The sequence below is a fragment of the Photinus pyralis genome, unplaced genomic scaffold, assembly GCF_008802855.1.
Source record: "Photinus pyralis isolate 1611_PpyrPB1 unplaced genomic scaffold, Ppyr1.3 Ppyr1.4_LG7, whole genome shotgun sequence".
NCBI classification, from domain to species: Eukaryota; Metazoa; Arthropoda; class Insecta; order Coleoptera; family Lampyridae; genus Photinus; species Photinus pyralis.
Window position 1 is genome coordinate 10,980,796 of NW_022170738.1, and position 25,177 is coordinate 11,005,972.

The 25,177-nt window shown below is 35.9% G+C and overlaps 2 protein-coding genes across 3 annotated transcripts in view; both read right to left on the reverse strand.

Annotated features, from left to right (window-relative positions):
• Positions 1–994: 994 nt before the first annotated feature.
• On the reverse strand, positions 995–15,652 carry LOC116175995 (activated CDC42 kinase 1). Of its 2 annotated transcripts, none has more exons than XM_031494411.1 (9): positions 15,007–15,652; positions 13,183–13,348; positions 12,924–13,136; positions 6,356–7,247; positions 2,744–2,973; positions 2,443–2,694; positions 1,448–2,397; positions 1,229–1,401; positions 995–1,181 (listed from the first exon to the last, which is right to left on the reverse strand). In XM_031494411.1, exons 2-9 carry the CDS (start codon positions 13,340–13,342, stop codon positions 1,091–1,093), a joined length of 2,961 nt encoding a protein of 986 aa, XP_031350271.1. In that variant the 5' UTR covers positions 13,343–13,348; positions 15,007–15,652; the 3' UTR covers positions 995–1,090. The 2 variants fall into 2 exon arrangements, with proteins under 2 accessions (XP_031350271.1, XP_031350272.1); XM_031494412.1 differs by lacking the exon at positions 15,007–15,652 and adding an exon at positions 13,532–13,707.
• A 607-nt stretch (positions 15,653–16,259) lies between these two features.
• Positions 16,260–25,177, reverse strand: part of LOC116175999 (dual specificity protein phosphatase Mpk3-like) — a 29,907-nt gene continuing 20,989 nt past the window's right edge. The window contains exons 3-5 of the mRNA XM_031494418.1: positions 21,926–22,032; positions 21,543–21,678; positions 16,260–18,316 (exon numbers count right to left, since the gene is read on the reverse strand). Coding sequence (XP_031350278.1) covers positions 17,874–18,316; positions 21,543–21,678; positions 21,926–22,032 — 686 coding nt within the window. The 3' untranslated portion in view covers positions 16,260–17,873. The remainder of the gene's footprint in view (positions 18,317–21,542; positions 21,679–21,925; positions 22,033–25,177) is intronic.

Below are 25,177 nucleotides of genomic sequence, written 5' to 3' on the forward strand. Positions count from 1 at the left end.
AGTTTAAAACCATGCGTCGCTAAGTTAATAAACATACCCTTATCAATCACATTTGTCATTAATTGCTCCATCTTTCATTTTGTTTTCCTTATAGTAATTTTACTAGAGAACACTCAATTCTAATTTTTACTAAATGTTTAATAATAATAGGCATCGATATTGGGTCTGGTGGAAGACCAGTGAGCCTACACAGTAAACTGAAACAGATCTGTTTTCCATAAATACATTATGTAATTTATCTATATGTCTTATGGAAATAAAAGTATTATTATTAAAATAAAGTTATAACGTTAGTAAATAACCCATGCTCGGAGATGGCACCCAGATGCCGCCAACCCCACATCAAGTAGCACCGTCCTTTAAAATGTTAATTATACGGCCCCGATAGGTATACGTACGTACAATCCGCGCCCTTCTACGGGCCCACATTTACTGCCAGCCAGCCAGCCGGCCAAAATGAAATAAGCTATACCTTTGTTAAAAATTATCGACTATCATGAACTAATAGAATTATTACTTTAATGAAGGGTAAACTTTCTCTACACTTACCATTTTTTGAAGACGCTCTTCTAAATCCGCGATTTTTGATGTGAGCATGGAAACTGTTCTGTCAAAAAATTGGTACATTTTTTTGTGCTATTTAGTGTTAAAATATTTGCATTTCCTGGCGACAGTATAGGTATATGTGCAGCGTTTCATTCCTTAGGACTACAAACCAGCTCTAAAATTGTACGTGGTACAATAAAAGATAACCTTGAACTTGGCACATGCGCAAATCTCAAAGACAAAGTGCTGAATCCAGCCTTCATTATCTACTTATGGGACTTGAATCCAAAGGCGAATGTTAAGCTGATGACAAAATTTTTAAATAAACAGAGCTACTTCTGGAAAAACAATTGGCCACTTCAATTTGTTTAAGGGGACCTCTCTGAAACTAAAACTCATCATCTCTTCGCCCTGTAGTTGACCTGAGTGATCGAGCAAAACTCTGAAATACATAAAAAATAAAGTTTATATTTCACAACATAAATAATAATAGTAAATGCCTAACTCTATCGAATATATAACATATATACAACGAAAATTTACTCTAATCAAATATGGAAGAAGCGGCTAATTCAACATTCCAATTTGTTCTTTGCAACGCAGCCTCGCACTGCTGTCGAGTTGCGATACCTAACCTGTAAGTACAATGTGATATCGCAACCTTTGACGTCGTTTATCTTACCGTAGTAGTTTATCAACCTTAATGGTTTTAACGGTTGCCGACACGTCCCAGCCACAGGTTTGTAAAATCGAGAGGCAATAATCGGTGTCGACATCAGGCACTTCGTCTCTAACCCGACTTATTTTATTGCTTCTAAATTCTGGCGTCATGAGACGTTCTGCATCTGCGCTTAACTGAAGAGACGATTAGAGTTTCGTTAAAGAAATCGTTCGCATTCACCTGTCCTTGCTGTATCTTCCGCTGGATTTGCTGCATGCTAAGCGGTTGTCCTAAAACGACCAACGGGGACGGCGGCGCTGGACGGTGAGGCTTTAGCGATTCGTCTGGCACCGAACTGTACACATTGTCGGGTATCTCGCTGTAGACGTTCTCGGCCACTTCGTTATACAAGCGCTGACTCGCCGGTACATTGTTATAAATTGAGCTAACGTTATTACTGACGCTTTGAGATCTATAAGGTTCGTATTGAGCATTGTACATTGTATTTCCGTAAAGCGACGCCGTTCCATTTTGGGAAGCGTGCGGGTTAATCGGATCCGACTGTACAATCGGGCGATTGCTTTTAAATTCTCCAAACTCGGACGTTTTGGCGTATTGCAAATTTGTAAGTTTCAGGGGGTCGGTTATGTTGCAGCTCTTGGTCGATCCGTATAAATTCGCGTTGGAGGTTTTGTTCGTTACGTTCGTATTTTTCGAAAAACTGCTGGGAGACGAACAAGCGGGATCAAGCCTTAAATTGTTGGTCTGTCCGTAGTTCGAGTGCTTTTTGGAAGATTGAGGAGGTGGTTGCAATGGCGTTATATTCGAATTTTTTCCTAAACTTAAACTTTTTTCTAATTCTTTAATGAGAGTGTCGTCGACTATACACGTTTTGGGGTTAATTGCGATTTTACTAGGGGTGAGATTCTGTATATTACAGGGAGGTGTTGCCGTCACATTACTTTTAGCAACTTCACTGTAACTGGGGAAAGCGGTTTGACTACCGTTTGTCGATGGTTGTAACGTGAAATATCGACTAGCAGTCGCAGTGGTATCTATCTGTGAAGTATCGAAGGGATCATCTCGAGATATGAGGTTCTCATCAAAGCCTGCAGTGTTCAGGTACGTTGGCGTTGGTGCAAAAGTGGCCGGTCCGCTACACACTGACAAAGTATCGTCAGGCCAACAATCTACTCAACAAGTATTAAACGCAAAAAATCTTATAATTAACTTACCTTCTTGCGGTATATCTATTGGTTCATCGAGAAGAGAAATACTTTTAGGGCTAACTTGCATTGAATTAGGCAACCGCAAGTTGCCTCCAAGTTCGTCAGGTGAAATATCTATAAGCAATTCGTCTTTACTCGAAATATTATTTAATTTGGGCTGTGGTGGTCGCCGCGGTTTTGATTTGGAGGTCTTGGTAGTCATTTCTAACTTGCGATAGTTGAACTGCTTTTCACTGCTACGAAACGAAGCGGAATACGCTGTATGTGGTGAACGTCATAAATTGGTCGCATTTAAAGATATACTCACATTTTTTTACTTTGTCATGATGAGAGGCTCTCTGAAGAGTAATTCGATCGTGATTCATTCCGATCGCGTCTGGAGGTGTCATGGGATTCTTTAAGTACATATCGTCGATGTACTGGGGACTACCCCAGGACTCGCCGAATGCCGAACCATGGCCAGTATGGATAAATGAATTTTTTAGGGGTTTGCTTATGTCCTCGGAACATATGGGACGTTGCGCGTCTACTAAACACCTAAAAATTCGATAAATGAGAATCACAACTACTTATATTCAGGATATCCAACGAGCCGAGTGAGAAGCTAACAGGAATATGTTTCAGTTCAAATATTTTTTACTTGTTATGGGAATTCAAATTCATGGCTCCCCATTGGGCTCTCCGTAACGGTGAGAGACACAGTATAGGTTAAATGGCGGCAAAGTTGACCCTTTTGGTAACTAAAAAAACGCTTTTGAAATTTAAAAAAAAAGGCTTTAAAAATGATTAAATTGGTGTTTCGACGACTACAATTACTCAGGTGACGTATTCTTTTATCGTTCGTTTATCACATCCATTCAGTAATTACATGATTCTGTTATATTATTTGCCAAATTACAGGCATTCTACTAATGCAAATTGCTCTTTTAGAATTATTTGTTTATTTATTATCCCTCTCTTGTTCTGGGCCCTCAACAGGTTCGCGCACAATTACAGAGTGACCCGCATAATGCTTTTTAGAGGTGCCTCTGCAGAAGGTCTTAAGTCGTTCTATGCGTTTCCATACAAGGCTGACATGTCATGACGAGAGTAACTAAAGACTACTTGGTGTGGGATATTTGAACTAGCCACCCAATATCCAAACCTATGTGAATTTATTATAATGCTTAATGATTGGTTTTTTTACGTTACGTTACGTATGTCTCAAATATTAATTCTTTAGGAATTCCAGTGTGTTAATTTACTTGACAACCATCATAATATGTATTCATGTGATTACAGACAACTCATTTTGCTATAAAGCTTAATATTAATTTGTTGGCTGGTTTTTTTTCTTGGTCAGTTCTTTTTTTCCCAGCCTATTTTTATATTTGTACCCGGCGAACTACCATTTTCTAAATTTAATTTTGCAATGCGATTTATTTTGATTAAATTTCCGTTTTTAAAGCGTGTACTTGTTTTATTTGTATTCCTTACTTGATCCTCACTCCGACAGGCAACGCATATCTTGTAGCGACTTTTAAAAACACAACATAGTAAGTGGTACTAGTATGTTGTTATTCATGTCTAATTATGTAAATTATGTTGTTATTCAGGCAGCTTTGTCTAGACGATTCTGTTAGTTTGGGAGAGAAAGTTTTCAATTTAAATCTTGAGTTGCGCAGTCTCTCGGGGTTCGTCACAAGATGGAGGACAAAAAATAAACATAATGATGTGTCACACTACACTTTTACATAAATTTAGAAGAAAAGTTTTATATTTATTTCTTAACAAAACATCCACAGGTAACTAGATCTTGCTGAATCAACATGTCTATGAGGGCGATGCATTCAAATTAATTTCTTTTTTTATTCTCTATGGCCCTTCAAAATGTATTTGTTGGGAAATTTGTTTGGGTACATTTCTTTTCAATTCCCTCATTAGAAAAAGAATGAGAAAGATTTGCTTCCCATAGTACAGTCCACTTAATTAATATCGTTTGTTACCAGCACATAACACCAATAGTGATAAGGTTCTAGAAGGTATACAGGTGTTTTTTTGGGAGCCTTAGGTAAACGTTTCTGGGAAAGTGAAATAGGTAGGTTTTTGAAAATGTGTACTTAGGAGTTACTCTGAAGGCCAAATCGATGTAAAATATTTTCAAAATGGCCGCACTTCCGGAAACACCGGAAGTAGATAGTCACTTCATTATTTTAAATGGCAACCCCTATTTTTTATTGCATTTTTGGATTCTACGTGAAATTTCAGTCCTTTTGATTCCCATATGTCGGTATCTGTTATTTATGGTTTTTAAAATATTTTGAGTTTATGTAAAAAAAATGGCGGATGCAGATGGTACCTTGATGATTGATTACTTGAAAATAGTCATAGCAACCCATTTTTATCAGTGCATAGAGAATGAATAGGGCTTTCTTTTAGGGTACTGAAAAAAAGTTAAGTTGCGTACAACCGCACCTATGGAGATCCAAATTTAAGAAACTTCAAAGACTAAAAACTCAGTTTTTTAAATGGAATGACCATGTTTTTACTATTGCATGAGATAGAAAATCGAAATTGACATATTTTGATATTACATGTTCCTATAGCTAAACTGTTAAAGATTAACAGTTTCTGATTTATTCCCATTTCATTGAATTGATCTCGGAATTGATGCTATTTTTTTTCGCATTTTCTTTTTCGTTTCGTTCCAGTGTTCGAATGAATGTACAGCAAGCACGTGCCGCGATTCTGTCCATTTCACCATAAATCACAATTCAATTCCAAAATAGGTAAATAGGAAACCACTGTGAGTCATTTTTCGATTTTTGAAAAACTTATGTTAACCTATAACAGTGGGTGATGGATTAGTGTCACTAGAATTGTTTAAAATTCGATTGTTATAAAATCATGGTCGACTACTAAATTCAATAAAATTAATATAAAATTCAATAAAATGGGAATAAGTCAGAAACTGTTAAAGATAAGATAACTATAGGAACATGTATTGTCAAAATACATATGCCTATTTCGATTCTTTATCTAAGAAAATGGTCATTCCATTAAAAAAAATGAGTTTATAGTTTTATAAATTTGGATCTCCACAGGGGCGGTCGTACACAACATTTTTAAGTACTATGCACTAATAAAAATAGGTTGCCATGACTACAACCGTTTTCAAGTAATCAATTATCAACGTACCATCTGCATCCGCCATTTTTTTTCTTAAAATCAAAATAACTCAAAAACAATAAATGGCAGATATCGACATATGGGTATCAAAAGAACTGAAATTTCACGTAGAATCCAAAAATTCAATAAAAAATAGGGGTTGCCATTTAAAATAACGAAGTTACTTCCGATGTTTTCGAAAGTGCGGCCATTTTGAAAATATTTTACATTGATTCGGCCTTCAGAGTAACTCCTAAGTACAAATTTTCAAAAATCTGCAAAACGTTTAACTCAAGCTCCCAAAAAAACACGCTGTACATCCAACGGATAAAGAGCGACTTGATTGATTTAGGCGTAAACGAAAATGCAAAGACTATGGGATCGTTTTGAAATGGTCAAAAGGTCTCTCAGATATTACAATTATTCGACCGGTTAGGTCTATTAAGTGCGACAACGGTTCTAGCAAAAATAATTTTACGTGACAAAGGATACATGGGGATAGATCCTTGTCATATATGTTACATTCAAGATGGGTAATTATTTCGCGATCAGCCGAGTTCTTTAAATAACCTTGAAATAGGTTATGCCAGGGGGTGTCCACAAAGAGGAGTTTCAAAATTGGGATCTTGAAAGTACCTCATATTCTATACACTACACAGACATATAGGGCACACCCACACGCTTGATGAGGTACATTTTTAATTCAGCCTCACAGCAGAGTTTTTCTTACCCACTCCCTTAAAACCGCCTACTTCCAACCAACAAAACTTACCTAGGAAATAATCCAATATCGAAAGTTCGCTGATTTTGACCTTTCCACCAATAAGCATCCGCCTGACCATCAATAATCGCAACGTTATCGCCGACATGTACCTCCAAACGGTCCTCCTCATCCTGTCGCCCGATCGCACGCATAACAGGGGGCATGGCTTTACGAAACGATTCTCGCATGGAGGCGAAGGTCGGCCTCTCCTGGGGATTCTTCAGCCAGCATTGCAACATTATACCGTATATTACGTTGGGACACGCCTCCGGTTGATGCAGACGTTCGTTCTCTCGATCGATTTTGCGTAAAATTTCCGACCCTCCCAGTCCGACCCACGGCTCCTCGCCGAACGTGAACATCTCCCAGACAGTCACGCCGAACATCCACGCGTCCGACGCGTGACTAAACTGGCGGTAGCGTAAAGACTCAGGTGCGCACCACGGGAATGGCACTTTCTTGTGTTCGGTCATCACGTAGCAATCCTCTTCTTGCGGCAACGCCCTCATCAAGCCGAAATCTCCGATCTTCACCTTGTCTCTTCCCGCCAGCAAAATGTTGCGGCATGCAAGGTCGCGATGCAAAAACCGTTTACTCTCCAAATAGGCCATGCCGGTTGCCACCTGTGCCGCATATTCACACAGTAGCGGTAGGGGTGTGTGTTGACATTCCTTTCGTAGACAATCTAAAAGTGAGCCCAGCGGTGCCAATTCAGTCACCATCATCATCGGTTGCGACAGAACTACTCCGAACAGCCTGATCAGATTGATATGACTCAGAGTGTGCATCGATTGGACTTCTTTTATGAAGTCGTGGAATACCCCGGGCTGAGACAAAGCGTCTGCCTTTAGGACTTTAACGGCAACCGGTACAATTTGCCCTGTCGGACTCGTCCACTCACCTGCAACCATTAAATTAATCTTCCTATAGGCAAGGGGAAAACCACTTCCAAGGTGTGTTGTACATCTTTCACAAATGAAAAACTATATGGACTGTATCCAATACGTACACTTACAAAGTATTAGAACGTACACAATTTCCCAAACTCATAAAATGTTCACCTACTGTAATGACCATTGCAGCATAGTAAACTCAATTATAAAACTGTAAATGTTCTATGAATAACAAAATTTATTCTTTTTGAAAATGAACAAAATGTGTGTGTATTACTTATTGCTGAGATTTTATTAGCAGATTTGGTCACACTTGGTAAAGCCGTCGCACTCGCGCGGGTACTTAAAGCGTACTGAGAATACATATAACACGAATATTTAATGAGTTCGCGCATGCGTAATCCCAATTTTTAATCATATGGTCAAACAAATTTTTTAATAACTGCTACATGTGCTTTTATTCTAATCCAACGATATTTAAAGCAATTTTGATTTTTCGGTTGAAGCAAGTATATTTAATTAGGGTAGTCACTTTTTTTTAAAAAACACATCTCGGCTCAATTGTTATCGTTTTATTTAAAAAAAGTTTCCACACCTTAATAAAAATTGTTATTAGGTTTGACGTTGATTTTTTATTTTACACTATGTTTCCAATTCACCAAAATTGTTATGCCAATTCTCTTTAATTAAAAAATCAATCGCGTAAAAACAAGAGACCCTTGGAAACATTTGGAAAACTTTCAGAAAATGGAATAGATAGCAAAGGCGCTACTCGTGAATATTTTCGAAATTAGTTATTTGTTGAGGTCCGAAATTCTCACTATGTCAGATCTGGGATAGTCCGCGAGTTCTGGGTGGGTATTAGTGAGAGCATCAAGTAAAGGTAAAACAGTATTGATGAAAGACAAAGGTGATAAAACCCTACAAGCGTCCAGTGTTGCAATCAAAAATAAAGACAACAAACGTTATGTGTTTGACTGAAATTTATGCACATGCAGCATGCCAGAGCTGTGCAAAGCCCTTTTGCAATGGGCTTCATTCCAAAGCCCTCAAGCCCGTGTAAGAGGAATGGTGAATGGAAAGCTCAAATTCCTCTTAGCACGAAAAGGGCTTAAAATTCCAAAGCCCTTTAAAAAAGCCCTTTGAAATTGAATTGAATTCCTTGTTAAAAATGAATTGAAATCCGTTAGGAAAAGGAATTGGGATTTGGAATTAAAAGAAATTGAAATCCTTGGCAAAGGAATGGAATTCCTTCGCAAAAGGAATTGAAATGCTTTATGAAAAGGTGCAGGATAAGGTAATATATTTTTAGAAGTTTTCCAACAAAATACAAGGCATAATGTCTAATAAAATATGAATTATTACTCTAACAAGTGTTTTTCGTTTTTATAAAATCGTTGAGTGAAGGGATAAAATATAATGAGAATACAGGACCCAGTAGCCGTAACGTAATAAATATAAATAGTTTGCACAAGTGCTGGTTTGGTTTGCTTGCTTGGTAGTGCATAATTGCATATAATTGTATTATAATTTAGTTAAGGCTCTAGATAGAGGTAGGTACTTACACTTTATCCCATTAGAGAACAACAACACCGCACGCACTAACAGTTCTACGTACTGCAAAGTGCAAGCTCACAAAAATTGGAAATAAAAAATGATGTGGGAGTGGGAAGCATATAAGGAATTGAAGCCTTTTTAAAGAGGATTTCAAGCCTATTAAAAAGGAATTGAAGCTCTTTAAAGGGAATTGTATCCTTAAAATGGAGTTTTCAATGAAAAAGTGATTTCAATTCTTTTAAAAGGAATTTAAGCTCTTTGTCTGAAATCCAAAGCCCCAAGCTCACGCGAAAAGGCTTTAGACGTAAATTCCAAAGCCCTGTTTTTAGAAAAGGCTTGAAGCCTTGGAATTGCAAGCTCTTTTAGAGCTTGAGGGTTTTCCAAGCCTTTTGTACCAATTCCTTTGCACAGCTCTGCTTATAACCATCCGAAGTTGAACAAAGCACATGTTAAACGTGGAAACACAAATGTGAAAAGACTAAATAAGGACTTCAACTGAGTAGTTCAATTTCAGAGAGCAGTGTTTTCTATGTGAAAAAGCCAAAACGAAAGGTTTCATAGAAACTCTAAAGAAAAAACCGACAAAAAAAAGAAATTCTGTGATCACTGTTGAACTCGAACATACTAAAAGTAGCTGACCGAAAAAGTGGCTAATGGGCTATGAAAATAAAAGAAAGACAGAAGAGACTGATGTAGTAGCATATGCCTTCTCTGATTTTCTAGTTTTTTTGGGGGGGATTGATTTGATACATAAATGATTAATTCTTTTTGTCCATCTAAAATCCTCCTTTTTTTGTTTTCTTAGGATATATTTCACAAAATAAATTTTTTCCCTTAAAAAATGTTTTTAATTTTTCATTTCAGGAAATTTTGCAGTGATTCTGGCAAAATTCATTGGAAATAATTTCCTTAAGATCAGCGTCTTTCCCAAAAAAAAATAACACAATAACTATTTATATAACTAGTTGCAAAATCAAATGAAACACAATAGAACACAAAAAAAACATGGTAATTTCAATTGTTTATACATGGTGTTTTTTTGGGAGCTTTAGTTAAACGTTTCTGGGAAAGTAAAATAGGTAGGTTTTTGAAAATTTGAACTTAGGAGTTACTCTGAAGGCCGAATCGATGTAAAATATTTTCAAAATGGCCGCACTTCCGGAAACACCGGAAGTAGATAGTAACTTCGTTATTTTAAATGGCAACCCCTATTTTTTATTGCATTTTTGGATTCTACGTGAAATTTCACTTCTTTTGATACCCATATGTCGATATCTACCATTTATGGTTTTTAAGTTATTTTGACTTTAAGAAAAAAAATGGTGGATGCAGATGGTACCTTGATAATTGATTACTTGAAAACGGTTGTAGTCATGGCAACCCATTTTTATCAGTGCATAGAGAATGAATAGGGCTTTCTTTTAGTGTACTTAAAAAAAGTTAAGTTGCGTACAACCGCACCTATGGAAATCCAAATTTAAGAAACTTCAAAGTCTAAAAACTCAGTTTTTTTAAATGGAATGACCATGTTCTTACTATTGCATGAGATAGAGAATCGAAATTGGCATATTTTGACTATACATGTTCCTATAGCTATCTTTAACAGTTTCTGACTTATTCCCATTTTATTGAATTGACACTATTTTTTTCGGATTTTCTTTTTAGTAGTCGGCCATGATTTTATAACAATCGAATTTTAAACAAATCTAGTGACACTAATCCGTCACCTACTGTTATAGGTGAACATAGGTTTTTCAAAAATCGAAAAGTGACTCGGAGTGGTTTCACCTATTTTGGAATTTAATTGTTATTTATGGTGAAATGGACAGAAACGCGACACTTGCTTGCCGTACATTCATTCGAACACTGTAACGAAATTGTATCAATTTTGGAAATGTTGTACCTCCAAATGCACTACAAACCGTTGAAGCACAATTGATACAAAGCTCTACAAGAGAATATTTAAGAGAATGAATTGAATTGCAAATGCAAGATTAACAAAATAAATTCAATGCAAAATATAAAAAATTTCGTTGAAACATTTTTGGTATGGAATTGTTGCTAGAACAGATATACCTCTCTTAATTTCCAGACTTATACGTTGTTTAAGAAATTCAGTTGAACGACTCTGTCTAGATTTTTCAAAAATTTTCCGTCCTATATCCTTAACAACAAACTTATTTATCAATGAATTATTTAGACTAGAATCAATGATATTAACGAATCCATTCCTTGATTTGTTTAAAATTCGATTGTTATAAAATCATGGCTACTACTAAAAAGAAAATGCGAAAAAAATCGCATCAATTCCTAGATCAATTCAATGAAATGGGAATAAATCAGAAACTGTTAAAGATAGCTATAGGAACATGTAATATCAAAATAAGCCAATTTCGATTCTCTATCTCATGCAATAATAAGAACAGGGTCATTCCATTTAAAAAAACTGAGTTTATAGACTTTAAAGTTTCTTAAATTTGGATCTCCATAAGTGTACGCAACTAACTTTTTTTTACTAAAAGAAAGCCCTATTCATTCTCTATGCACTGATAAAAATGGGTTGCCATGACTACAACCGTTTTCAAGTAATCAATTATCAAGGTACCATCTGCATCCGCCATTTTTTTTCTTAAAGTCAAAATAACTTAAAAACCATAAACGGCAGATATCGACATATGGGTATCAAAAGAATTGAAATTTCACGTAGAATCCAAAAATGCAATAAAAAATAGGGGTTGCCATTTAAAATAACGAAGTTACTATCTACTTCCGGTGTTTCCGGAAGTGCGGCCATTTTGAAAATATTTTACATCGATTCGGCCTTCAGAGTAACTCCTAAGTACAAATTTTCAAAAACCTACCTATTTTACTTTCCCAGAAACGTTTAACTAAAGCTCCCAAAAAAACACCCTGTATACCTACAAGACTTTTTATACTTCAGTTGACAGAAAAAACATTCTTTCATGACGTTTCTTAAAAAGCCCAAATGTCACGACATATTATGAAATATCATTGTGTAAATAAAAACTAGTGACAAAATGAATAACATTTTGTAACTAGAATGAATGTCAAAATTATGACACTTTGTAACTCAATTACAAAAAAATGTTTCTTACCTTTTATTTCCATAAAACGGTTCTGTACTTGACTGTTGATCTCGAATACACTTGCACCCCCAACTTGAAGGAACAAGTTGTCTGAATATCGTGAGACAAATGCGCATAGTTCGACACACACGCGTAACCTACCTCTTTTTATTACTTGACTATACTGCATTCATTATAAGAAGGTAGTAGATGGCGTTGTGTTTGAGGATAGTCACACACAGGAAAAATATAAAATAGCAAAAAATTTGAAAAATATAAATCACACGATATCACGCTTGGATCTTTGAAATTGACAGCTAATGACAGTTCCACAGTTTAGTTCGTAACTGAAACTTCTAACAGACAGAATTCGTCACTCGTTTTATTTTTCAGGGTAATACTCACTCGTGTTTTAACCAATCACAGTGAAGGTCAAACTGTCCCTATGCTTTCTACCGCTACCTTCTTAAAATGAATAAAGTATAGGTCCTTTATTTTTTAAATATTACCGTTTATTACCATAGTATACTGATTATATTGCCTAATACTTTTTCATTATTACCTTGTGTTATGGCTTAAGGTAGACATATAATAAATAAATGTTATAAATACAACATACATTTTTTTCTTTGCTCTGTGCTTTACACTAAATAGGTGCGATCGTGATTGTCTTAAAAAAACAGCATAAGACTCTACATACGGAGGAGAACTTGCCATCACTCTTACGCATAAACCATTAAAGAATTTTGACTATTTTTATAAGTGCCATAACACTAACACTTTTACGGGATGCTCCAGCATTTTTGTTTTTTAAGTGTAACATATCTGTAAATCAATTGAATATCGATATAATACCACAACTTAACACAATGTGGCAGTACTGTCAGTCATTTAGGTAGAAAAATCGCATATGAAAAACAAAGACTGTATGACTAGAGCAGTGATTGGAAAGGCTTTATACTCTTGCATTTTGCCTTGACTAAACTCATGTTGTACACCGACCATAGAAGTGGTTTCCCCCCTTAGTCTAAAAAAAGTTACCTCGCCTAACCACGCCAAAGGAACCATCGCCGAGCTTAATGGACAAAGTAACATCTTTCTCTTGAATAAGACAAGTAAGGCTCGACGACAAACTATCGACTTGTTTCTTGCTAGCTAAAGGTTTGCTACCCGACGGCATAAATTTAGTTAAAATGTTCTTTTTCCATTGCTGTGCCTTGCGTTTCTTTATTGCGTCCAACAGTCTTCTTGCCCCTAAAACTCGCTCAATTTACATCGCTTGGAACAAGTAAAATAATACCTGGTTTGCTTAGTCCGATTTTTTCCAAATCTTGGGGCTGAACGTAATCGAAATGTTCGAGTCGTGTAATTTGCAGATCGTCCCTTATCGATGCTAAAAACTGCAGCAGTTGTACACTTTCTAATACTTCGTATAACCATTGCAATCCTTCTTCGGACATGATTTACTAATAAGTTCAATAATTTACGACTAGTTGTACAAAGATCATTTTAAATGTTTATAAATAATTATTATTTATAAAAAAGAGATTAATGAAAGCATTTTATCAATGCGAGCAGTACGCGAAAGGTCGTACGTCCTTTCCGAGTTTCGTCATGTTTTAATTGAATAAACGATCGAATTAGCTCACATTCGTATTTCCTAATCTTCCTACTTGGAAGTTGTAAATCAGTATCATCCATACACAAACATTATTTATAACTTCACGTTCAAATGATAACAGTCTTCTTGCAAAATTGTAAAAAAATTTGACAAATTTATTACACTTCCACCAACCGAATTACGTCATTTCAAAAAAAACAAAAACCCTGAAGTCAGTGGCGTCCAATCGTTTATTATTTATTTATCTTTTAATACTGTCCGTCTTTCTGTCGCTTAGTAACTGAGGCAGATATTATTTGCGAGTTCGAAAAACTAAATAAGGGACGATTTATAGCATTGTGTAAATAATTACACTCAGCAGTAGATCTACAGTTGTGTCTTTTAAGTCATTTACTATAGGGGCACGCTGTACGCAGACCTGCTTGATAAGTTGCCTAACCGTAGACGATTGAGAAACAATGCATTCATCCCAATAAACGTTAGGGACTTACAAAAACTCCGAAACTTGAAATTTTCGATAGCTACAATTGAAAATTGAGGGAGGCGTGGGAGGAATTTGATGTCTTCAAATTTTGTTCCCTAGTAACTTCCCAAAATTTTCGTTTTCCTTCAATTTTCGCAGGTGGAAATTATATTTACCTCCGTCCTCCATAGGTATAGGTACCGAAATACAGGTCTTCAGAAAACAGAAGAATTTCCCAAAATAAAAAAAATGAATTTTGTTACTATTGTAGGCGTATAGCACAGGTTACCCAATTATTCTTCCTTTTCAAGAATGTTTAATCTTGAGAAAATTCTCACATCAGATATGCCCTAAACAGTTCAGAGTTGAGCACGATATAGTCCTCAATCATTTACATGATATAAGGCGAAGGCGACAATTGGCAATGTCACTTAACAGTTACCACCCCCATACTGACTGCATTTTGCAATACAAGAAAACAAAGAAGGTGCGCCAAGACCAAAAACATTTTTCACGCTATACAGAATAATGTTGTTCACAACAAAAGAACGTTTTCTTTTTCCAAAGCACTCTTCTCAAAAAATTAAAAATTATATTTTCAGGAAAAATGTGATACCATGTGTGATATATCGTTGTAGAGAAAAAAGACGTATCTCAAAATGGCGCCCATAAGAAAAACTAAAGTTGCCACGTGTTTCTCCCTCATCTTGAAAGTTATTAAAAACAGGATGCCATATTTGAAATCTCCATTAAAGTGTCCGAATAATGTGTTAATTAGAAATGTCTACTACGATTAGTTTATCATAAAAAGAATTAAAAACGAAAATCAGAAATTTTCGTTTTTTTGCGATATCTTAAAAACTATTGAAGATATTTCAAATTTCTTTTCAGATTTTTATTCAGCACGAAAATTGGCAACTTTGCCCCCAACCAACTTTCTATCTCTTAAGATAAGTGAGATCCCCATAGTGGCACGTGAAAAATGGACACCGTGTATCACTTTTTACCACCACCACCATGTTTATGTCTTTTTTACTTACTGGTTTAGTTTTCTTCTTATTAGTGTCTTTGTCGTTTTGTACATTTCCTCCATACACCCTTGTTTACCCATTTCCTCTATCTTTAACACAACTGATATTTAGCCTTGTCACATATTTGATTGATATTTCTTTCTTTTACCATCTCTTCTTTCAAAACATTTGATGTTGCACCATTCTACCTTCACGTCGCAGTTTGGTAGGTTGCTTTTCCCTATCTCCTGAACTTTTTCATGTAGTCTCAGTTTGTGATGTTCAAACCAAGTATTAGCTATCCATAGATATTGCACTTCACAAAATACAATGACAAAATTCAACAAGTTTGTCCCTTTTCGCCTCTTTAATGTTTCTTCCCCAATTCAGTCATCTACCACTTCTTAGTCTTATCTTTCCCATTACACTGTTCCAATCTCCCATCAATATTGTTCTTACCTGTCCTTATTTTTGAACAAAATTGCCACTTCTGCTCTCTTTTCTAATCTCCTGTGTCACTCTCCTTCTCCTGGCCACCTAACTTTGCTCATACCATCGAATAAGCACTTAATCAATGCTCATAACCAATAGTTTGTCCAATTTGTATCTTCATTTGACTCACTATATTTTCTAGTTTTCCTTTTCTTTTCATTGTTCTTACATTCCAGGTACCTAGCCTTAGACATGAATTGTTTCCTAGTTTTTGTCCTTTAACTCTTCTCTCACCTGTAACTCCTTGGAAAGTGCTCACCTGCAGATCGGATAAGCATTTTTTTAGTCCACAACTGTCATAATAAAGAACAGTACTTTTCCAGCATCTCCTCTGGGACTGCCCATATATCCTTATCCTATGCCGTTGCTTCCTTCCTTAGAACTCGCCCGTCTTTAGAGGAGATTTCTACCAAGGGCAAGAAAATCCCAGTCCCTATTTTAGAAACAAATTTGGAAATCGTACGAGAACAGACATTCTTTACAAACCTAGTGATGAGTGATTAAAAAACATAAAAGGTTTATAATTTTAACTAAATTAAAACTACAATAAAAGTTCGAATTTTAAAAAAATGTCCTCTACCAGAATTGAGAAGCATTGTACACTGGCCAATTCATTCAAAAATGTCCCACAATTTAATACAAAAACAGACCGAAGCTAACAAAGAAATTTTTTTTCCAGAGTCTACACAAATCAACACCCTACAATCAAACCGATTGCCCAATATGTACAAAATTTGGGTTGATGAATTGCGATCACATTTAACATTATTTATTTATCGAAATTATAATAGTATTATAGAGAAATTTAATTTGTAAGAAGTGATATACAAAATAACTTTATACATAAGATATGAAAAGATTACAAACAATATACATCATACTCTCATAAACAATAAATGGAAGAATATGTGTGCTTGTAGAAATATTAAAAAATTAATGCACTGGGAATGTTACATTTGTTAGACGGGCAATAATAAAAAATACATTTACATTTATCTAACATAAGATGTTATCAACGATCATTTCCAATGTGATACTTTTTGTTAACACCCTGTATAACAATAATAAATACTATGTTATTTATAAATAACAGTGTATATATATAGGTACATTTTCTTAAATAGCATTTTACTGAACTATGAAAAAGTCTTATTTCAATAACATGTTAGTGCCATAAAATTTTCCAGAGTAACTGCCAAAGGAAGCTCGCTTCATAGTTTTGAGTAACAGAACCACAACCCTACTGTCTGAAATATTTATGACAAACACATTACTTTTTTTATTACACACATAAATTGTTAACAACTGATTGTTTACATTACTTAAGTCTATTAAATATATTTTCTTAAAATCGAAAGAGCTTGCAAAAATCACTTTTCCCCAATGATATTTGCATTTTTTTCCCCCCTACCGAATATCAGACTTATCAAGGCTGCCACTGCGATTACAAAATTTTGTATAAAAAAAAGGTGTATTCGTTTAGATTCAGCACCTCATCTATCCATTCACAATTAATTGACAGCTCATCGATGGATTTAAACTGAATAAACAAACACGCCTATACTAATGGCAAACTTGATAGGTACGTGATATGAAAAATTGTTAAAAAATGCTTCTAACGAGTCATTAAATGGCAAGTATTATCTAATTAACGAGATAATAAAATATGGCACCGATATTAATTCCAAACAAATCCACATTTACGCTTATTTTTCATTATAAATGTAAGAGAACACAAAATGGAATGGGTTTAATAATACACCCATGCTTGGAGATTAATACTACAAATTATTTACATCCATATTTTCATTCAAAATATGGTTAACATCCACCTATGGATACATTCCAAAAATATTGATTCCATACACTTTGTGTATTTAAATTTCTTCTTATAATATAACTTTTTTAAGTTATTCCGCGTTACAAATTATGACAGACTATGTACTTTTCGACTAGATTGCGTGAGAAATATACATACTATGTTATCCATTTTCTGTCAAGTACCAGATCGCAATTCACTAGTATAAAGAGCAAATTGAAGGAAAGTTTTTCGATAAATGTTTTCCTATTATTAACTCTCCGTGATCGTTACCTAATTATTTTGAAATCATTCCCGTCGGCTTGGGAGGGGTAATTTAAAATAATTAGATATCCATCACTGAGAAAAATCACAGAATAGTAAACAGAAAGAGTACCTACTTAATATCTAACTTTGAATGTAACAATGTGAACAATTTAGGTGAAAAATTAGAAATAAAAATAATAATACTGACAAAAAATATTTTTACGAGTTGGAAAAAGGATAATTGCTAGATTTAAATGGGGAGATAACAGTAACACTATTATTGGTCTGATAATAGACCGAACATTGTTTAAAAGTGCCACTGAGACCCCCCCTTGTTATCTCATTCGCCTGGCGTCGCACTGGAAGACCAACGATCGAATTCGATACCCGAATCCGGACTGACCCCTATATGGGCCAGGGGACTTAAAAATTCCGTATGTTGCCTGCACTTGCAATCGTCACGCAGTCGACAATTCGGACACTGTCTAGATCTGTTCTCCTCGACCTTTCGTACGTCGTGCTGTTCCCTACGTATCTGCTCCATGAGGCTGCTGGGACTTTGCGACGAAACGTCCAGTTTTAATTCTCTTTCGAAGTTGTGGAGCTGTTCCATGAAATGAAAGTTGGGAGCGATGTTAGATTTTCGAGCTCTCACTAGATTGAAGGCATCGTTTAGGTTGAGCGAGCACTTGTACATTAAATATGCTACTGTTATTGTAACGGAACGGGATACTCCGGCTAAACAGTGAACTAACACACCTTTCTTGTGAGATCTTGCTTCATCTGTAATTAAAGGAAAATTTTTACTTACATAAATTGCACATAAAATGAAAAAAAAACTGTTGCAGTGTTGCCAGCATCACAGTCAAATACTTGTTTGTTTCTAAATTTTTTAGTAGGTAAACTAGATAGGTCCTTACGGACCAATCACCGCATTTTAATTAGTAATTGCCGTTTTTTTATTGTTTTATCATTTGTCAATTTTTTTGGTGTGCTTGATTGTTGTGAGAATGTAGTTAGGGTTGTGTTAACTGTCGTTAGACTATTGTAAGACGAAAAAGATGACAAGAAATTGAATTCGGCTCAAAAAAGAACCAACATATTGATTCTCCCTTTTCATCGTATAGGTCTTCGCTACAGTGGGTATATTTCGCACTATTACAAAGAAGCAGATGTAATAAGGATCTGTCTCTAAAGAAATCGTTTAGTAACAAAGACCAGCAGGGGCCCATTTTGCGCCCATTTCTATCAGTTTCCCAATTTTTACAAATGTTACAAAACAAACGACACCATCTTGGACGCCATTTTGAACTAAATCTTTATTATTGTATGGAAGTTGGTGGTGGTCATTTCAAACACTAAAGTGATAACTAAATTTTTAGCTTCCTAGCATGTGCTAGGTAGCTATTGCGATAGCCGTTTTTTGAACATTTCAAAATTTCATCAAATGTCGACGTTTTAGACTATTTTAAGCAACTTTTAAAGAATAAAATTTTTTTCCGTCTGTATGTACGTACGTACGTACGTACGTTTGTTGGCAATTTTCTGAGAAAACGGCTCGACGGATTTTGTTGAAATTTTGTATATATGTTTTAGGCATACCGAACAGAAAAATAACGGGCCGGATTTTTGAAAAAAAATTTTGGAGCGCCGTAACGGCATCGAACTTTTTTTTTCAAATAGCAACCTAAAATTTTTATTCTATTATTTGGAAGACCTTATTTTCCTGTGTACAACCTACAAAAAATTGGGCCGGGTTATATTATCAAAAAACGGAGAAAAAAATTGTCAAAGTCAAAAAATTGTGTTGCATATGTGCAAAACGCAACGATCTTGTTTCTGAAGCAATTTAAACGAAATTTCTATGGTAAGTCCCTTTAATAAAAGCAAACAAAATTCATGCGCAAAAATCGTGTTGCGCATGCGCAGAAATGCAATTTTCTTATTTATGGAACAATTAAAACGAAATTTGGATGGTAGGTCCTCCTAATAAAAGAAAACAAAATGCATGCGCAAAAATCGTGTTGCGCATGCGCAGAAATGCAACTTTCTTATTTATGGAACAATTTTAACGAAATTTAGAACATATGTTGGCAATTTTTGGTTTCAGCTAGGAAGCTATTCTGTCAAGAATTTGACACCTGGTTTTCATTATTTTCGAATAATTCTTACCGTTACGTAGTTGGCTCTGCCAATCCATTTAAATCGAGTTTTCTCTGGAACTACTGATCGAATTTGAAAAATAAAAACAGTGCTGAAAACAGAATAAACATGCGTATTGAACTATATAACGTTTGCCACCCTTTTCCATTTAAAATTTTTGGGAAAAATTCACCCCCTTCTCAGAGTTGAAGTTATGTAAATAGGGGTCCCCCCTCAAAACTGAAATTGACGTGTTCGAGCGTTTCTGACGAAACTGTCATTAAGGGGCCAATATTGGCGTTGACTGTTTTCAGTGAGCCACCCTGTATATTCACAGAAAGATTAATAACTGTTTAATTGCGCATCTTTTCTCTAATTTAACCGTCGTCGTAGCTTCTATGGTTTCGGAAATCGCCATGATAGACACGCTTATTTGGAACACAGTGTATAATCTAATAAACCTTGGAATTTTTTATACACACATGTCCAAGATAAAGATGTCCTATCATGGGGATCTCGGAAACTATAGAAGATACGAAGGTTTCATTAGGGACAAGTTGCGCAAGGTCCCAAATTCCGAAGATATGCCAAAAAAACCAAAATTTGTCAGTTTTGTTTTTATTATTTTTGTGATGTTATTTGAACAAAAAAATTAAAACCACTTTCTCATTGCCACTGATTGAGCTCCACAAGACTGTTGTGAGATTTTCAATACAACGTTTCGTTTCAGAGAAATCAGCAACTTTATTTTTGTGTATGGTTCGTAAAAAAAGCAAAAAAAAAAAGAACTTAGAATCTCCTGGTTCACAACAGGATGGTGCACCCGCGCACAATGGAAAATTTGTCCCATAGGTATAGGCTTTCAAAATTGCACCAATTACCATTTTCAGTATCTGGAAAATTTGTTTTTACTATATCATAATTTTGTTTTGTTCTAATTTTCGATTTCTCCAATTTTTATACTCTTCCAAAATCCCTCATACAACTTTGTCAGTATCAAGGATTATTTTAGTCCTCTCTTGCCGTGTGAACCTAAATTAAAAAGGGATTTTGAGACAATGTATTTTTTGTGGCATTAGCAAATAGCGAAAGTTCACTCAAGTTTATTCTCGAAATGGCAAACTCAAAACTACTTCCATAAATTCAACGCAATGAGATAAAGGTTAGCGGTAAAATCCCCGGAGAAATGTACCCGATGGCTCGCAAACTAAATGGAATTTTTGATAAATGTCAATGAATTCATACACCTATCAAAAATTTAATGCGTCTGCAAAATTTATGGCACATCGACCGAAGGCCTCTTGCAATAATCAAGATTGAAAAGCAAAGGGTCGTCTTGTTTCATTTGGAATAATCCTCTGCTCTACTTTGTAAACCCAATTTTGCGACCTAACAAAACATGGTAGGGGGAGTATGGGCTGCCAAATATCGACTTGCTTAATGAAACCTGAATGGGGGCAATTGCAATGTCACGAAACAATTCGGACGCGCGATTTGCACGTTAAAGATTTCCATTTCAAAAATTCCACGAAAAAAATAGTCAATTCGATTCGCGAATTTACATAAACAGTTGCCGACTGTGAATGGAGTAGGCCCCCGTTGACCTAGATCTACCCCATTCATATCTACTGAATGAAACGCGGAGTGCGGGTGGATAAAATGAAACGGAAGCGGTTTGTGCCTTTAAACTGTACAGACCGTCTCTCTCTTCTTGTACGAACTTATTGATTATTGCGTTGGCGGATGGCGACGGCGGTACAACCCCCTACACAGAGATAGAGCAAGGCAACTTCGCCCACGCAATTTATAATGAACCCAACATAAATACACGACGAGACCTCAATTGGTGTAAACCCTACCTACTTACCTATAAATTCGATCGCCTGCGGAAAATGACTAGCCAGATTTTGGGACCAATGATCCGTTATTGGAATTTGCATGTACTTTATACTTCCGAGGTCCTCGAATACGTTGGGAAGATCGGGCGTTACATTCAGAACGTACTGAAACAAAAATCCCTACCGTCAAAAATGATGGGAGGTATGAAGGCTCTCTCTAAATTAAAAATACCTTCTATTCCCTATGTCTTTTTATATGGGCGATTCCACCTTTGAAACGCGAACAAAATGTTCGAGTAAGAGTATTTGTATTCTTTTATGTTAACTTTAATTGGAACTCCTCTCTGAGAGGATTATGCACCCTAGCTATTAGTATTCATATGCTTTCATATTTTCAATTTTTCCTACATACCTGTATACTATGCCTAGCAAGCGCTTGGCTGTCTTCACTATTCGCAGCGTTCCCCAAAAACAAGTAGGGCAAAATTTCAACAGGAAACTCTTTGTCGTCTTCTAAACCTGTCGGAGAAAAAACACACTCGCTTAGACAGGCCGTCAAAAGAAATGCATTTAATTTATTCAGTGAACAATACTTGTTGTTATTCTATTTCGAAAAACTTTTCAATTTATAACCTATTTAAAATTCAAAAGCTTTCGTATTTCGTCTTTTGAAATGTTACCTTCTAAAGGATGGAATGAGTCATGGCAACCCCTTGACGTCACACTTACCGTGTTTGCTCCCACACTCCTAATTAAATGTGGGTACCAAGCACGTGTTTCTTTTTTCCATTTCAACATTCTCCATTTACATAATTATTAAGGCAAAGTAGGAAAAAGAGGCAGGTGCGCTGATAAATACAATCTTGTTTACCTTTCCCTTATTTTCCTAAAAAGGATTATGTTGTGTTTGGAGTTACCTACGTAGGTATTTCAAATGTCAGAACGGCCCACACGCCCATTCCTTTGCTTCGACAAAATAAACCACTCAAATGCGTTATTATGAATTTGCAAAAACAAATTGTATCGTGAAACGCTTGTTTATTTTGTAAACATCTGCTGCCAGTAATTGTTTAAATTTCAGAATTTAACACAATAGAGAACCTAAAAATTTAAGCGTTCATTTTTTATATTCCCTATTATTGTAAATAGACGAATAAAGTCCTAAATTTGGTCGACGATTAGTGAGGAAATGACTCGATTAAAGATGACAACTACAATAAGTCAAGAAGTACAAAGGGACCAATGTTTAGAGTCCCTTGTCTTTAAGTCTTTATTATTCCTTAAAAGTATTTGATAGAGCATTCTTGAATGTTTTCTCCCCAAGAGTTTTAATGATCTCCACGACCTTTTAGTAGCCTTTATAGTTTTTAACAATTCTTTAAAAACTTTTGAGAATCCTTTAGGTTTTAATAATCTTTAATCTGGAGAAGTCTTTAAGATTCTTGACCAGAATTTAATGATCTCTAACAACCTTTAAAAACCTCAAACGGTTTCTAAAAAGTCTCCAAGGGATTTCCTGCAAATTGATATGTAAGAAATGTTCGTAAATATGTTTTTTAGGATCTTGAAAAAAACCATAGGGAATCTTTCACACTTCCCTAGAAGCTACTTGCAATTCTTGGGAAGCTTTTCAGTCGATACAAATAGTTTTCATATCGTTTTTTTCTTGGAAATCTCCTTAAGAGATCTTGCTATAAATATTAGAAATCCGCTTTTTTGGATCACAGACACCTGGCATATTTACAAACATTTTTTAGACATTAACTTAGCAAAATCACCTTAAGGTCCCTACACAGGGCCCAGAAGACTGTAAGCATTTTTGGATTCTACACACACGCTTCACTACGGGACGTAATTGTCGTGTGGTTCTGAGAACATTTGCACATTTTCACTTTTCCTGTGAAAATCCCAAGTTCCGAAATTGCTAAAATTTGTTCCTTTACTATATTGGGTGCGTATAATTCAAAAATGTAGTTGGGTTTTGAGCTTCAGTGTCATTTTTGACATGACTATATGTAGAAACCGGAAGAGCCAAATGGCCAAATTGCACGCCCCTCTGTCTATAAAACAAACGCAAGTCGATATGTCAACAAATAAAAGAGTTGCGAATATTTTATTGGGGTCATGTTGGATGTAGTTTCTTGGGGAAGGGGGGGGGGGTCTATATTCTATACCCATACCCGAAAAACAGCCGTAGGGAACGGGATATTTAAGATTTTTGTCTACACCTAGGTCTTTTCCCAAAAAGAACCGTGTAAATACTAACACGCATAAATGTTTTTGGGAAGAACCCTAGCACCGAGGGGTCTGGGGGGGTATTCTAAAACCCCCCACTGTACGACGATCCTAAGACAGTTGTAGGAAGAGCGATATTGAAGATTTTATTTTTTTGCTAAAATTATATGTATACCGGGGGAGTATTCCATACCCCCCCAGACCATCCAGTAACGTTATTCCCAAAACGAAAGGAACATATCACCGGGGGCTCTGGGGAGTATAAATACCCCCTAGTGAACGACGACCCTAAGACAGTGGTATATTCTTTTGCTACACCTATACATACGTGGGGGTGTTGCTATTCCATACCTTCCAGCCCCCCCCCCCCCGGTGAAAAGGCCTTTTCCCAAAAACATGATCATGTGAATACTGGCAAATCCAAACGTTTTTGGGAAGAAGCATCTCACGGAGGAGGGGGGGGGGGTATGGACCACCCCCTAGCGTATTCCCCAAAAATAACCGTATAAATAATAACATGTCTAAACGTTTTTGGGAAGGTGTCTCCAACACCCCGTGTGGATGGTCCACGGTCCTAAGACCGTCGTAGGAAAAGGGATATTTTTTTTAAGATTCTGAACTTTTCCCGTAAATCTTCCTTATATAACGGGCGGATTAAGAATTTCCAAAATTGTTTCTCTAGTACTAAATCGGGTGCGTAAAATCAAAAAAATATAGTCAATAAAACATGCTAAAAATCGCGCATGATACTTCTGATGTGATTTTTTTATAGACAGAGGAAGGATTCGAGTGTGCAATTGGACCACTTCACGTTCCGGAACTCTACCCCAAAGCTATTTGTCTCAGGAACCTTCAGTTGCAGCCGCAGGTAGCTGATATTTGTATACTACACGCGTTTATCCCTCCTCCGCGAACTGGAAAACCGCAGGTGGATATCTCAACAAATTGACGACGGCCTGAAGAGGGTTGTCTCTTCTTTACAACCTATAGCAACATAGAAACTCCGTAGTCCTTTCAACGTCTTCTTCCTTCTTTCTTCACCGGTGCTTAAGGGGCTTGTCTTGAAGAACACTGAGTCACTGTAAAAGTGCTGATGGGACTTTGAAAGTCTTTAACGACCTCGAAAAGTCTTCCAGAAGCCTCTTTAAGAGTGTTTAAAAAATACTTCCTAATTTTTGAGAGTCTTTAAAAACCTTCAAAAATTTTGTAGGTCTTCAAGAGGTTTTTAGAATCTTTTAAATGCTTTATGAGCTTGAGTGTTTAAAAGCGTTTAAACGCAATTTTCCATTACCTCACAGATGGTTTCTAAGGAAACAAATGTATTTTAAAGAGTTTCATAGGTATTTTAATCCTTTTATTTAAAAACTTCCAAAAATGTTAACGAGTCTCTAGGTTTTTACGAACTCTAATAGTCTCAAACATTTTTAGA

Excerpts from the sequence above, each read along its gene's own strand:
- LOC116175995 (XM_031494411.1), bottom strand. The coding sequence starts at position 13,342 with ATGTCCGAAGAAGGATTGCAATGGTTATACGAAGTATTAGAAAGTGTA. Across the intron at positions 2,398-2,442 it reads AATAGATATACCGCAAGAAG|ATTGTTGGCCTGACGATACT; the intron begins GTAAGTTAATTA and ends CTTGTTGAGTAG. Across the intron at positions 1,182-1,228 it reads AAGGTTGATAAACTACTACG|GTTAGGTATCGCAACTCGAC; the intron begins GTAAGATAAACG and ends TTGTACTTACAG.